Genomic DNA, 16,426 nt, shown 5'->3' with positions numbered 1-16,426 from the left:
CAGACAAGTTTTCATTATACCAAGATTCAAAAATGATAGAGACCTGTGAGCCACTATCCAACAGAATTTCACACGGATGTCCATTTATTCTTGCTGACATCATGGGGGAGGGTCCCATTAAACCATCAGGTAGGATCCCACTCCACCATGTACTCCCCATGGCACTCAAGCTAATTTCTAGGGGGCCTGTGTGGGGGTCACAGATCTCCCCCGACCGTTTCCCGGCCTGCTACAGTCACTATTACCAAGGGTACCAGAAGTGTTATTGTTGGTTCCAGGGTTCTGACTGCATTGATATGCTCGATGCCCCATCTGTCCACATCTAAAGCATCCTCTAGTTACAGGCCTAACCCCTCTACCCATACCTCTGCTAGGCATTAATGAAGATACTCCTCTGGGAGGGGGCATTGAAGTTTGCGAAATTATGAAATGGTCAATTTTTTTATTCTGCTCCTCCATTAGCTTCATTATTTTTTCTTCAAAATGACTGTTGTTCAAGAGCAGGTACCACTACCTTAACTTTCTTTATTGTACGTTCCCGCATATCTATGAGCATTTCATCCTGTTTTATCTCCTTCATAAGCTCATTAAAAGAGGGTGGGGTTTTCTTAATTTTGGAGCATCTAATTTTTTGTGCCACTGGGTCAGTGGTCAAAGCACCCCTCAAAAGTTGTTTCATTCGATTTTCATCAATATCCTCTTTTTTTAATCCCTCTTTCTCTACTATTTTATACAGCAATTTATCTAGTCTAAATAGATATACACTTAATTTCTCCCCAGGTTCCTGAAAAGTATGGTGCAACCTGGAAATGAGATCTCCCACATCTTCCAGGGTTCCGTAGGCATAGTCCAATGCCTCGAAATAAGTTTCAATAGTGGTGTCTGGATTACTACGCCGGGTAACCTGTATAACTCCCATTGCAGGTCCCCTAAGGCTCTCCACCACTCTTTGTTTCTTAATATAGTCGGGACATTTCCACTCCTCGGTTTGTTGTATGGCCGCCTCCCTCCAGGCTTCAAAAGTTTCCTCCCATATGGGAACTGGTTGAATGCCTGAAAAGATTCTTAGTCTACGATAGCTGCCTTCATAGTGCCACCTTTCTAGCTGAGTTACAACCCTATCTATTATGGTCTCAAATTGGCTTCCAAATTTTTCATTATTTATGTTACTATCCTTTTCTCCATTATTCCCCTGGTCAACATTATCTCCAACAGAATTGGGGTCAATTAATAAGGGAGATGATTCAGCCTCTTCATCTTCTCCACTACTAGGCCAAATAATATTCCATCTCCTTCCTGACATGATGTCCACCACCATCATCATTGGGATTAGATTTGGGTCTAAATCTCTCTCAGTCTCTATCAATATTACGCACACCAATCCCAAATCTCCCCTCCATTTATCTATAATATGTGGCTGTATAACCCCATATAATGTTTTTACTTGTTTTGTAATATAGTCATCAGTAAATTCTGAAAAGTTTCCCCCTACTCCAAAACACTGTTTAGGGTTTACTCCTTTCCTATGGCACCATGCCCTTAAATCTGCTCCGCTAAAATACTCCATTTCTCCTGAGTGTAGATCTCAGCTCAGTGCCTCCAAATGTAGCCCCACCAATTCTAAGGATGGTAGCTATATATGTATATATTTTATCCTTATATTGTGTGCCTCCACCTAGGATATTTTATAAGGGCTATCCTAGGGTTGCCCTAATATACAATTTGTATAATGAAATGTTTTGTTTGGATTCAAATATTTACACAGTACTTATAAATCGACATTTATACATTGCACTTAAATCAACACCTGTCTCCTATCTTCCTTCACAGCTTCCCGATGAAAGATGTCCGTCAGATACCTTAAGGTAAGTAGTTCTATACACGGTTATTGGTTTTATACATATATTGTCATCATATATCAGGCCTCACAAAGTATACGCATAAATATACAGGTAATATCACAATACAATTCCCATGAACATTCCCTCCCCATGCAATAAATCCGCTATACTGTAATGAAACTATACTGATGGATATCTGTAAATAACATTCACAGTTAAAATATATAATAGTTAATTCCGTGAAGAGAATAAATGAAGATGAGTCTATATCAAGAGTCCTGTCTCTTCAACTAAAATGTCTTAGTCCTAAAGAGTACAATCCAGGATTATCCTAGGCAAAAGAATAAGTTTATAGGATGAGCCCCAGATTTATCCAAGTTTATGCATCCATCTAGGGCTTATATATATATGTATGAAAATCCTCTGACTCTGTAACTTACATAAAGATATACATATAGGTCTCTAGAGTGTAGTAGCCAGTGCTTTATCTACTGCAATACTCCTACTCTGAATTCCAAACTTGAGATCAGAATTCACACTCTACTATAGACGGGTAAAGTCTTGCTACAATTGTATCCTTCTTCTATTTGATACTTTTCTCCTGCGTTGGCTATACAGGTGCATATAGCAATATTATATCCCTTAATTCATAGTGCCTTGCTGACAAGAAAGGGATTCTCTCTGATATATCCCCTGCTGTATACTTATAAATTATGCCAGTCTGCTTGACTAAGGATGCTTGTAAGTGTGGTGTGGGCTTTTATAGTACTCACAACCACTCTGGATAGCTGTCAGGGACTGAAAGGGCTACACTGTATCAACTGCTGAAGCACTGGCTACACTCCGTAGCTCTCAGGCTGTCAGCGTATCTCCAGCTCCTGCTCACACATCAGGGTCCGCCTCTCCTTCTCTCCACCTCCTGCGTGACCTCAGATCAGGGGATGCCCCTTCAGATGATGCGGCTTCCTGTTGCCGCTTACCGCTGGAGCCAAGCCAGAACACACAGCTCTGTCTCCGGCAAACACAAAGGTAATGCCCACTCTGGCTTCAGTGCTGGAGCTCCCGGCCGCTGCCGCTACTAGCGCTCACTCCTAAAGTAGTGCCAGAGAGACTCCCAGCATGAGCACTGTTGGGGGAACTGCAGACTGGACACTGTGCTGCGCCAGCATCCCTATATCCCCCACCGCACGAGCATCCCTACCGCACCTAACTGCCACTGGCCACCTAACTGCCACTGGTCAGAGCTCATGCCATTTCTGGCACTTTCTAAACTACCTCGTGCCGCTGCACTGGCTAGTACCCCAGACTTATATGTTCACAATACGGAAATGTAATTACATACATTTATATTATTTACATTCATTTCTCTATAATGATTATAGTATAAACCTATTATTAAACATTCAGATCATTTATATATTAACCCTTGTGTGTGTCCTGTACCACTGGCCTATATTCATGTATTTTTTTTAGCCATAAATTCATATGGCTACATTCTCCCCCTGGTGATCTCATTACTAAACAGATCACCACAAAAATTCCTATTTATGCATAAGGGCATCCACTTCTCCCTTCCTCATGATATCCAAAGTAGGGCCAGGAAAGTACAATATTAGGATTTACAACTCTAGGAGTGTTCCTGGGATTCCCTAATTGATCATATGTAAAGATAAGAGCAGGCCTTAATTGTCTCTTAGGCCTTTCTAAAATACTTTCCCTTCCGCTATAAAGAATGCTTTCTTCCATATCCTTCTCATTAGTTCCAAAAGAATTGTTATCAGGAGAAATAAATTCTTCTTCCATGGGATCAGGATAACAAAGGTCATGTGAGCTATGTCCTTCAGGTTCAGAAAGTAATAGATTATCATTCACGCTATCTTTGTAGTAACAGCCAGGACCTTTCCCATCCTCCTCATTTCCTTCGCTATCCTCCTCCAGTGGCTGGTCATTACATTGGACCTCTACTAGTTTCTTTGTTCTATTTGCTGACTTACAGTGGGAGAGTTTGTCTTCCTTAACAAATTTATCCATTCGCACATCTCGCCCTATAGGGAGTATGTGCTGTCTATGATAGGTAAGTATGATATCAGATCCATCCTCAGGCTTAAGCCGGTAAACTGGTAGACCCGAGAATTTCTCTATTATTGCATCGATTTGCAATTTTTAATTTCTTTGGTTGTCCTAAATTTCTGATGAGTACTCTATCACCTGGAGATAATTCCTGATCTCTGACCTTCCTGTCATAATAGGTTTTGTTTTTCTCTCCAAGCTTTCTAGCTGTCTCATTAGCTAGATCATATGCTTTATTCAACTCCTCTCTTAACTCATAGACATACTGAGTGTGAGAAGTAGAAGTCCTTCTACCAGAAGAGATCCCCATACAGATATCAATTGGTAATTTGGCCTCTCTCCTAAACATCAAAAAGTAAGGTGTCATTCCAGTAGCTTCATTCTTGGTACAGTTGTACGCATGTACCAATTTACTTATAAACTCTTTCCATTTGTACTTATCTAAGGGAGTTAGAGTCCCTAACATGTTTAACAAAGTACGATTGAATCTCTCCGGCTGGGGATCACCCTGAGGGTGGTACGGAGTAGTCCTAGATTTGGAAATGCCACAGACATAACACAGTTCCTTTATCAGACGGCTCTCGAAGTCCCTGCCCTGATCCGAATGTATTCTGTTAGGTAGTCCATAGTGTATGAAGAACTTCTCCCAAAGGGTTTTTGCTACTGTAAAAGCTTTTTGATTTTGAGTTACATAGGCTTGAGCATACCTGGTAAAGTGATCAGTGACAATCAGTACATTGCATTTCTTTCCTTTTTCTACTTCTAAAGTCAGATAATCAATGCACACCAGATCCATCGGTCCATTACTATATGGAGCTGTACGAGTAGGCAAGGATTTACGTACAACACAATTTCTGCAGTTCTTAAAATAGTTCTCAATCTCACCCCTCATTTCAGGCCAATAAAATCTATCCGAAATTAGTCCTAAGGTTTTTTCAAAACCCAGGTGTCCATGATTGTCATGTAATGCCTGTAGGATAACTGGACGTAGTTTCTTTGGTAAGACTATCTGAAGGGATTTGCTTTCCTTAGTGGTTTTAGCATTCCTGCATAACAATCCATTTTTTAAAACTAAGTTTTTCCGTTGCCGCAATAATAATTGCACCTCCTGTGTCCATGGTTGGCAACTTAGAAGGTGAGTATTCTGGGTCATCTGCATCTGTGCTATGGCATGTCTAATACTGGGATCATGTTGTTGTTCTTAAATTAATTGCTGATGTTTCATTCTTGGTACTCCCTTCAACTCTACCAGACTAAGCCAGCAATAAGAAAGTGGTATAGCTGCTCCCGTTGCACCTAGACTGCTTATTAGTTTTTGCCCTCCATTTCCCACTTTCATCATCCGACACATTCCTTTTATATCTCCTGCAGGAACTTCTACCCACTCCTCCTCATTGAAACTCGCAGACTGATTAGGAATTCGTGATAGCGAGTCAGCATCTATATTGTTTATACCTGGCCTATATTTCAGTTTAAAATTGTACAAGGCCAATGCTGATAACCACCTGTGTCCAGTTGCATGCAGTCGGGCAGTGGTTTGAATGTATGTTAATGGGTTATTATCAGTCAGTACTTCAAAAAACACTCCGTATAAATAGTCATGGAATTTTTCAACTATACACCACTTTAACGCTAGAAACTCTAGTTTGTGAGTAGGATATCTTTTTTCACTTTTTGAAAGTCCCCGACTGACGAAAGAGATAGGCCTTATTTCTTCTTGTTGTTTTTGATACAGTACTCCCCCTATCCCCCCTTGAGAGGCATCAGTGTGAAGGGTATATGGCAGATTAGGTTCTGCATATGCTAACTCAGGTGCTTGAGATAAACAACTTTTAAGCTTCAGAAAAGCCCCTTCACATTGCTGTGTCCACCGATCTCCAAATGGTTCATTAGGCCGGTGATATGATTCAGAGCTATTATTTTTCTTTCCCAACTCTCCTAATTTAGTGTTCTTCACAGGGGGGTAACCTTTTGTCAAATCAGTTAATGGTTTGGCAATGGTTGAATACTGTGGCACAAATCTGCGATAGTATCCACAGAAACCTAAAAATGACCGCAGTTCCTTTAATTTTGTAGGATGGGGCCAATTATTTACTGCCTCGACCTTGGATGGGTCTGTAGCTCTCCCGTTACGACTAACGATGTGTCCAAGGTACTTTACTGAGGATTGACACAGATGACATTTATCCACCGACAATTTTAGTCCTCCTTCTATTAGCCGATCTAGAACTTTGAGTAAACGAGTGTTATGTTCCTCCAAAGTACTGCCAAACACGATGATATCGTCAAGGTAAACTATTACTTCCCTATAGTTCATATCTCCGATGATTCTGTCCATTGTCCTCTGAAATGTAGCTGGGGCTCCCTTGATTCCTTGCGGCATCATCAAAAACTCAAAGAACCCCAACGGACAAATAAAAGCGGTCTTTTCTCTATCATTGGGATTCATAGGTATCTGATAAAATCCGCTCCTGAGGTCCAAAACGGAGAACCAGTTGCTTCCCTGGAGACAATCCAAAGCCTCATCTATTCGAGGCACTGTATATTGGTCAGGTATAGTATGCTGATTAAGAGTCCTATAGTCTATACACATCCTTACTTTTCCACTTTTCTTTCTGGCCACCACAATAGGGGATGCATAGGGACTACGAGACTTTATAATCACCTGATTCTCTAGCAATCTTTTCAAATGATGCCGGACATCATCGAAATCAGCAGGCGCTATTCTGCGGGAATGCTCTCTGAACGGGGTTTCATCATTAATTCTGATACTATGCTCAACCCCTTTGGCTTTACCTAAATCCCAGTCTCCAGCAGAAAAAACCTGGGCCCTCTTCTGTATTTCAGTTATTAATTCTTCTTGTTTAATAATAGGAATATCACTTCCTTGGAAACAAGTAATAAATTGATTAGACTCTTCCCCCTTTTCTACTTGTAGAGTCAAAACATGGGATCCAGACCCTCTATCCTCATTTTTGCACCACTCTGAGAGGCAATGGTATAGTTTGGTGTTAGTACCCACGATTATGGGTAAATTATCTCTCCTTTCTGAGATTTCAGGGCAAATTAATGCAACAAATGGTACATGCAATTTCCCTTCTACTGGGTCTGTGATTTCCAAGGTCACCTGTACGTATCCTAGATATGGGTACTTCTCTGCACTCAGTCCCAAAATGACTAATCCATTTAATGGCTGAATTTGAACTTCAGACAAGTTTTCATTATACCAAGATTCAAAAATGATAGAGACCTGTGAGCCACTATCCAACAGAATTTCACACGGATGTCCATTTATTCTTGCTGACATCATGGGGGAGGGTCCCATTAAACCATCAGGTAGGATCCCACTCCACCATGTACTCCCCATGGCACTCAAGCTAATTTCTAGGGGGCCTGTGTGGGGGTCACAGATCTCCCCCGACCGTTTCCCGGCCTGCTACAGTCACTATTACCAAGGGTACCAGAAGTGTTATTGTTGGTTCCAGGGTTCTGACTGCATTGATATGCTCGATGCCCCATCTGTCCACATCTAAAGCATCCTCTAGTTACAGGCCTAACCCCTCTACCCATACCTCTACTAGGCATTAATGAAGATACTCCTCTGGGAGGGGGCATTGAAGTTTGCGAAATTATGAATTGGTCAATTTTTTTATTCTGCTCCTCCATTAGCTTCATTATTTTTTCTTCAAAATGACTGTTGTTCAAGAGCAGGTACCACTACCTTAACTTTCTTTATTGTACGTTCCCGCATATCTATGAGCATTTCATCCTGTTTTATCTCCTTCATAAGCTCATTAAAAGAGGGTGGGGTTTTCTTAATTTTGGAGCATCTAATTTTTTGTGCCACTGGGTCAGTGGTCAAAGCACCCCTCAAAAGTTGTTTCATTCGATTTTCATCGATATCCTCTTTTTTTAATCCCTCTTTCTCTACTATTTTATACAGCAATTTATCTAGTCTAAATAGATATACACTTAATTTCTCCCCAGGTTCCTGAAAAGTATGGTGCAACCTGGAAATGAGATCTCCCACATCTTCCAGGGTTCCGTAGGCATAGTCCAATGCCTTGAAATAAGTTTCAATAGTGGTGTCTGGATTACTACGCCGGGTAACCTCTATAACTCCCATTGCAGGTCCCCTAAGGCTCTCCACCACTCTTTGTTTCTTCATATAGTCGGGACATTTCCACTCCTCGGTTTGTTGTATGGCCGCCTCCCTCCAGGCTTCAAAAGTTTCCTCCCCTATGGGAACTGGTTGAATGCCTGAAAAGATTCTTAGTCTACGATAGCTGCCTTCATAGTGCCACCTTTCTAGCTGAGTTACAACCCTATCTATTATGGTCTCAAATTGGCTTCCAAATTTTTCATTATTTATGTTACTATCCTTTTCTCCATTATTCCCCTGGTCAACATTATCTCCAACAGAATTGGGGTCAATTAATAAGGGAGATGATTCAGCCTCTTCATCTTCTCCACTACTAGGCCAAATAATATTCCATCTCCTTCCTGACATGATGTCCGCCACCATCATCATTGGGATTAGATTTGGGTCTAAATCTCTCTCAGTCTCTATCAATATTACGCACACCAATCCCAAATCTCCCCTCCATTTATCTATAATATGTGGCTGTATAACCCCATATAATGTTTTTACTTGTTTTGTAATATAGTCATCAGTAAATTCTGAAAAGTTTCCCCCTACTCCAAAACACTGTTTAGGGTTTACTCCTTTCCTATGGCACCATGCCCTTAAATCTGCTCCGCTAAAATACTCCATTTCTCCTGAGTGTAGATCTCAGCTCAGTGCCTCCAAATGTAGCCCCACCAATTCTAAGGATGGTAGCTATATATGTATATATTTTATCCTTATATTGTGTGCCTCCACCTAGGATATTTTATAAGGGCTATCCTAGGGTTGCCCTAATATACAATTTGTATAATGAAATGTTTTGTTTGGATTCAAATATTTACACAGTACTTATAAATCGACATTTATACATTGCACTTAAATCAACACCTGTCTCCTTTCTTCCTTCACAGCTTCCCGATGAAAGATGTCCGTCAGATACCTTAAGGTAAGTAGTTCTATACACGGTTATTGGTTTTATACATATATTGTCATCATATATCAGGCCTCACAAAGTATACGCATAAATATACAGGTAATATCACAATACAATTCCCATGAACATTCCCTCCCCATGCAATAAATCCGCTATACTGTAATGAAACTATACTGATGGATATCTGTAAATAACATTCACAGTTAAAATATATAATAGTTAATTCCGTGAAGAGAATAAATGAAGATGAGTCTATATCAAGAGTCCTGTCTCTTCAACTAAAATGTCTTAGTCCTAAAGAGTACAATCCAGGATTATCCTAGGCAAAAGAATAAATTTATAGGATGAGCCCCAGATTTATCCAAGTTTATGCATCCATCTAGGGCTTATATATATATGTATGAAAATCCTCTGACTCTGTAACTTACATAAAGATATACATATAGGTCTCTAGAGTGTAGTAGCCAGTGCTTTATCTACTGCAATACTCCTACTCTGAATTCCAAACTTGAGATCAGAATTCACACTGTACTATAGACGGGTAAAGTCTTGCTACAATTGTATCCTTCTTCTATTTGATACTTTTCTCCTGCGTTGGCTATACAGGTGCATATAGCAATATTATATCCCTTAATTCATAGTGCCTTGCTGACAAGAAAGGGATTCTCTCTGATATATCCCCTGCTGTATACTTATAAATTATGCCAGTCTGCTTGACTAAGGATGCTTGTAAGTGTGGTGTGGGCTTTTATAGTACTCACAACCACTCTGGATAGCTGTCAGGGACTGAAAGGGCTACACTGTATCAACTGCTGAAGCACTGGCTACACTCCGTAGCTCTCAGGCTGTCAGCGTATCTCCAGCTCCTGCTCACACATCAGGGTCTGCCTCTCCTTCTCTCCACCTCCTGCGTGACCTCAGATCAGGGGATGCCCCTTCAGATGATGCGGCTTCCTGTTGCCGCTTACCGCTGGAGCCAAGCCAGAACACACAGCTCTGTCTCCGGCAAACACAAAGGTAATGCCCACTCTGGCTTCAGTGCTGGAGCTCCTGGCCGCTGCCGCTACTAGCGCTCACTCCTAAAGTAGTGCCAGAGAGACTCCCAGCATGAGCACTGTTGGGGGAACTGCAGACTGGACTCTGTGCTGCGCCAGCATCCCTATATCCCCCACCGCACGAGCATCCCTACCGCACCTAACTGCCACTGGCCACCTAACTGCCACTGGTCAGAGCTCATGCCATTTCTGGCACTTTCTAAACTACCTCGTGCCGCTGCACTGGCTAGTACCCCAGACTTATATGTTCACAATACGGAAATGTAATTACATACATTTATATTATTTACATTCATTTCTCTATAATGATTATAGTATAAACCTATTATTAAACATTCAGATCATTTATATATTAACCCTTGTGTGTGTCCTGTACCACTGGCCTATATTCATGTATTTTTTTTAGCCATAAATTCATATGGCTACATTCTCCCCCTGGTGATCTCATTACTAAACAGATCACCACAAAAATTCCTATTTATGCATAAGGGCATCCACTTCTCCCTTCCTCATGATATCCAAAGTAGGGCCAGGAAAGTACAATATTAGGATTTACAACTCTAGGAGTGTTCCTGGGATTCCCTAATTGATCATATGTAAAGATAAGAGCAGGCCTTAATTGTCTCTTAGGCCTTTCTAAAATACTTTCCCTTCCGCTATAAAGAATGCTTTCTTCCATATCCTTCTCATTAGTTCCAAAAGAATTGTTATCAGGAGAAATAAATTCTTCTTCCATGGGATCAGGATAACAAAGGTCATGTGAGCTATGTCCTTCAGGTTCAGAAAGTAATAGATTATCATTCACGCTATCTTTGTAGTAACAGCCAGGACCTTTCCCATCCTCCTCATTTCCTTCGCTATCCTCCTCCAGTGGCTGGTCATTACTTTGGACCTCTACTAGTTTCTTTGTTCTATTTGCTGACTTACAGTGGGAGAGTTTGTCTTCCTTAACAAATTTATCCATTCGCACATCTCGCCCTATAGGGAGTATGTGCTGTCTATGATAGGTAAGTATGATATCAGATCCATCCTCAGGCTTAAGCCGGTAAACTGGTAGACCCGAGAATTTCTCTATTATTGCATCGATTTGCAAATTTTAATTTCTTTGGTTGTCCTAAATTTCTGATGAGTACTCTATCACCTGGAGATAATTCCTGATCTCTGACCTTCCTGTCATAATAGGTTTTGTTTTTCTCTCCAAGCTTTCTAGCTGTCTCATTAGCTAGATCATATGCTTTATTCAACTCCTCTCTTAACTCATAGACATACTGAGTGTGAGAAGTAGAAGTCCTTCTACCAGAAGAGATCCCCATACAGATATCAATTGGTAATTTGGCCTCTCTCCTAAACATCAAAAAGTAAGGTGTCATTCCAGTAGCTTCATTCTTGGTACAGTTGTACGCATGTACCAATTTACTTATAAACTCTTTCCATTTGTACTTATCTAAGGGAGTTAGAGTCCCTAACATGTTTAACAAAGTACGATTGAATCTCTCCGGCTGGGGATCACCCTGAGGGTGGTACGGAGTAGTCCTAGATTTGGAAATGCCACAGACATAACACAGTTCCTTTATCAGACGACTCTCGAAGTCCCTGCCCTGATCCGAATGTATTCTGTTAGGTAGTCCATAGTGTATGAAGAACTTCTCCCAAAGGGTTTTTGCTACTGTAAAAGCTTTTTGATTTTGAGTTACATAGGCTTGAGCATACCTGGTAAAGTGATCAGTGACAATCAGTACATTGCATTTCTTTCCTTTTTCTACTTCTAAAGTCAGATAATCAATGCACACCAGATCCATCGGTCCATTACTATATGGAGCTGTACGAGTAGGCAAGGATTTACGTACAACACAATTTCTGCAGTTCTTAAAATAGTTCTCAATCTCACCCCTCATTTCAGGCCAATAAAATCTATCCGAAATTAGTCCTAAGGTTTTTTCAAAACCCAGGTGTCCATGATTGTCATGTAATGCCTGTAGGATAACTGGACGTAGTTTCTTTGGTAAGACTATCTGAAGGGATTTGCTTTCCTTAGTGGTTTTAGCATTCCTGCATAACAATCCATTTTTTAAAACTAAGTTTTTCCGTTGCCGCAATAATAATTGCACCTCCTGTGTCCATGGTTGGCAACTTAGAAGGTGAGTATTCTGGGTCATCTGCATCTGTGCTATGGCATGTCTAATACTGGGATCATGTTATTGTTCTTAAATTAATTGCTGATGTTTCATTCTTGGTACTCCCTCCAACTCTACCAGACTAAGCCAGCAATAAGAAAGTGGTATAGCTGCTCCCGTTGCACCTAGACTGCTTATTAGTTTTTGCCCTCCATTTCCCACTTTCATCATCCGACACATTCCTTTTATATCTCCTGCAGGAACTTCTACCCACTCCTCCTCATTGAAACTCGCAGACTGATTAGGAATTCGTGATAGCGAGTCAGCATCTATATTGTTTATACCTGGCCTATATTTCAGTTTAAAATTGTACAAGGCCAATGCTGATAACCACCTGTGTCCAGTTGCATCCAGTCGGGCAGTGGTTTGAATGTATGTTAATGGGTTATTATCAGTCAGTACTTCAAAAAACACTCCGTATAAATAGTCATGGAATTTTTCAACTATACACCACTTTAACGCTAGAAACTCTAGTTTGTGAGTAGGATATCTTTTTTCACTTTTTGAAAGTCCCCGACTGACGAAAGAGATAGGCCTTATTTCTTCTTGTTGTTTTTGATACAGTACTCCCCCTATCCCCCCTTGAGAGGCATCAGTGTGAAGGGTATATGGCAGATTAGGTTCTGCATATGCTAACTCAGGTGCTTGAGATAAACAACTTTTAAGCTTCAGAAAAGCCCCTTCACATTGCTGTGTCCACCGATCTCCAAATGGTTCATTAGGCCGGTGATATGATTCAGAGCTATTATTTTTCTTTCCCAACTCTCCTAATTTAGTGTTCTTCACAGGGGGGTAACCTTTTGTCAAATCAGTTAATGGTTTGGCAATGGTTGAATACTGTGGCACAAATCTGCGATAGTATCCACAGAAACCTAAAAATGACCGCAGTTCCTTTAATTTTGTAGGATGGGGCCAATTATTTACTGCCTCGACCTTGGATGGGTCTGTAGCTCTCCCGTTACGACTAACGATGTGTCCAAGGTACTTTACTGAGGATTGACACAGATGACATTTATCCACCGACAATTTTAGTCCTCCTTCTATTAGCCGATCTAGAACTTTGAGTAAACGAGTGTTATGTTCCTCCAAAGTACTGCCAAACACGATGATATCGTCAAGGTAAACTATTACTTCCCTATAGTTCATATCTCCGACGATTCTGTCCATTGTCCTCTGAAATGTAGCTGGGGCTCCCTTGATTCCTTGCGGCATCATCAAAAACTCAAAGAACCCCAACGGACAAATAAAAGCGGTCTTTTCTCTATCATTGGGATTCATAGGTATCTGATAAAATCCGCTCCTGAGGTCCAAAACGGAGAACCAGTTGCTTCCCTGGAGACAATCCAAAGCCTCATCTATTCGAGGCACTGTATATTGGTCAGGTATAGTATGCTGATTAAGAGTCCTATAGTCTATACACATCCTTACTTTTCCACTTTTCTTTCTGGCCACCACAATAGGGGATGCATAGGGACTACGAGACTCTATAATCACCTGATTCTCTAGCAATCTTTTCAAATGATGCCGGACATCATCGAAATCAGCAGGCGCTATTCTGCGGGAACGCTCTCTGAATGGGGTTTCATCATTAAGTCTGATACTATGCTCAACCCCTTTAGCTTTACCTAAATCCCAGTCTCCAGCAGAAAAAACCTGGGCCCTCTTCTGTATTTCAGTTATTAATTTTTCTTGTTTAACAATAGGAATATCATTCCTTGGAAACAAGTAATAAATTGATTAGACTCTTCCCCCTTTTCTACTTGTAGAGTCAAAACATGGGATCCAGACCCTCTATCCTCATTTTTGCACCACTCTGAGAGGCAATGGTATAGTTTGGTGTTAGTACCCACGATTATGGGTAAATTATCTCTCCTTTCTGAGATTTCAGGGCAAATTAATGCAACAAATGGTACATGCAATTTCCCTTCTACTTGGTCTGTGATTTCCAAGGTCACCTGTACATATCCTAGATATGGGTACTTCTCTGCACTCAGTCCCAAAATGACTAATCCATTTAATGGCTGAATTTGAACTTCAGACAAGTTTTCATTATACCAAGATTCAAAAATGATAGAGACCTGTGAGCCACTATCCAACAGAATTTCACACGGATGTCCATTTATTCTTGCTGACATCATGGGGGAGGGTCCCATTAAACCATCAGGTAGGATCCCACTCCACCATGTACTCCCCATGGCACTCAAGCTAATTTCTAGGGGGCCTGTGTGGGGGTCACAGATCTCCCCCGACCGTTTCCCGGCCTGCTACAGTCACTATTACCAAGGGTACCAGAGGTGTTATTGTTGGTTCCAGGGTTCTGACTGCATTGATATGCTCGATGCCCCATCTGTCCACATCTAAAGCATCCTCTAGTTACAGGCCTAACCCCTCTACCCATACCTCTGCTAGGCATTAATGAAGATACTCCTCTGGGAGGGGGCATTGAAGTTTGCGAAATTATGAATTGGTCAATTTTTTTATTCTGCTCCTCCATTAGCTTCATTATTTTTTCTTCAAAATGACTGTTGTTCAAGAGCAGGTACCACTACCTTAACTTTCTTTATTGTACGTTCCCGCATATCTATGAGCATTTCATCCTGTTTTATCTCCTTCATAAACTCATTAAAAGAGGGTGGGGTTTTCTTAATTTTGGAGCATCTAATTTTTTGTGCCACTGGGTCAGTGGTCAAAGCACCCCTCAAAAGTTGTTTCAGTCGATTTTCATCGATATCCTCTTTTTTTAATCCCTCTTTCTCTACTATTTTATACAGCAATTTATCTAGTCTAAATAGATATACACTTAATTTCTCCCCAGGTTCCTGAAAAGTATGGTGCAACCTGGAAATGAGATCTCCCACATCTTCCAGGGTTCCGTAGGCATAGTCCAATGCCTCGAAATAAGTTTCAATAGTGGTGTCTGGATTACTACGCCGGGTAGCCTGTATAACTCCCATTGCAGGTCGCCTAAGGCTCTCCACCACTCTTTGTTTCTTAATATAGTCGGGACATTTCCACTCCTCGGTTTGTTGTATGGCCGCCTCCCTCCAGGCTTCAAAAGTTTCCTCCCCTACGGGAACTGGTTGAATGCCTGAAAAGATTCTTAGTCTACGATAGCTGCCTTCATAGTGCCACCTTTCTAGCTGAGTTACAACCCTATCTATTATGGTCTCAAATTGGCTTCCAAATTTTTCATTATTTATGTTACTATCCTTTTCTCCATTATTCCCCTGGTCAACATTAACTCCAACAGAATTGGGGTCAATTAATAAGGGAGATGATTCAGCCTCTTCATCTTCTCCACTACTAGGCCAAATAATATTCCATCTCCTTCCTGACATGATGTCCGCCACCATCATCATTGGGATTAGATTTGGGTCTAAATCTCTCTCAGTCTCTATCAATATTACGCACACCAATCCCAAATCTCCCCTCCATTTATTTATAATATGTGGCTGTATAACCCCATATAATGATTTTACTTGTTTTGTAATATAGTCATCAGTAAATTCTGTAAAGTTTCCCCCTACTCCAAAACACTGTTTAGGGTTTACTCCTTTCCTATGGCACCATGCCCTTAAATCTGCTCCGCTAAAATACTCCATTTCTCCTGAGTGTAGATCTCAGCTCAGTGCCTCCAAATGTAGCCCCACCAATTCTAAGGATGGTAGCTATATATGTATATATTTTATCCTTATATTGTGTGCCTCCACCTAGGATATTTTATAAGGGCTATCCTAGGGTTGCCCTAATATACAATTTGTATAATGAAATGTTTTGTTTGGATTCAGATATTTACACAGTACTTATAAATCGACATTTATACATTGCACTTAAATCAACACCTGTCTCCTTTCTTCCTTCACAGCTTCCCGATGAAAGACGTCCGTCAGATACCTTAAGGTAAGTAGTTCTATACATGGTTATTGGTTTTATACATATATTGTCATCATATATCAGGCCTCACAAAGTATACGCATAAATATACAGGTAATATCACAATACAATTCCCATGAACATTCCCTCCCCATGCAATAAATCCGCTATACTGTAATGAAACTATACTGATGGATTTCTGTAAATAACATTCACAGTTAAAATATATAATAGTTAATTCCGTGAAGAGAATAAATGAAGATGAGTCTATATCAAGAGTCCTGTCTCTTCAACTAAAATGTCTTAGTCCTAAAGAGTACAATCCAGGATTATCCTAGGCAAAAGAATAAGTT

The 16,426-nt window shown here is 40.7% G+C and overlaps 2 protein-coding genes across 2 annotated transcripts; both read right to left on the bottom strand.

The window, feature by feature from the left end:
* Positions 1-478: 478 nt before the first annotated feature.
* On the bottom strand, positions 479-1,321 carry LOC148510595 (paraneoplastic antigen Ma1 homolog). Its single transcript, XM_088442553.1, has one exon. The coding sequence runs from the start codon at positions 1,319-1,321 to the stop codon at positions 479-481; it is 843 nt and encodes a 280-aa protein (XP_088298679.1).
* Positions 1,322-7,596: 6,275 nt separating this feature from the next.
* Positions 7,597-8,439, bottom strand: LOC148510594 (paraneoplastic antigen Ma1 homolog). Its single transcript, XM_088442552.1, has one exon. It carries the CDS (start codon positions 8,437-8,439, stop codon positions 7,597-7,599), a length of 843 nt encoding a protein of 280 aa, XP_088298678.1.
* Between the last annotated feature and the right edge of the window lie 7,987 nt (positions 8,440-16,426).

The sequence above is a fragment of the Taudactylus pleione genome, unplaced genomic scaffold (assembly GCF_031769625.1).
Source record: "Taudactylus pleione unplaced genomic scaffold, aTauple2 ptg000314l, whole genome shotgun sequence".
Classification (NCBI taxonomy): Eukaryota; Metazoa; Chordata; class Amphibia; order Anura; family Myobatrachidae; genus Taudactylus; species Taudactylus pleione.
The sequence above is the reverse complement of the archived record's forward strand: the minus strand, read 5'-3'. Positions and strand labels throughout refer to the sequence as shown.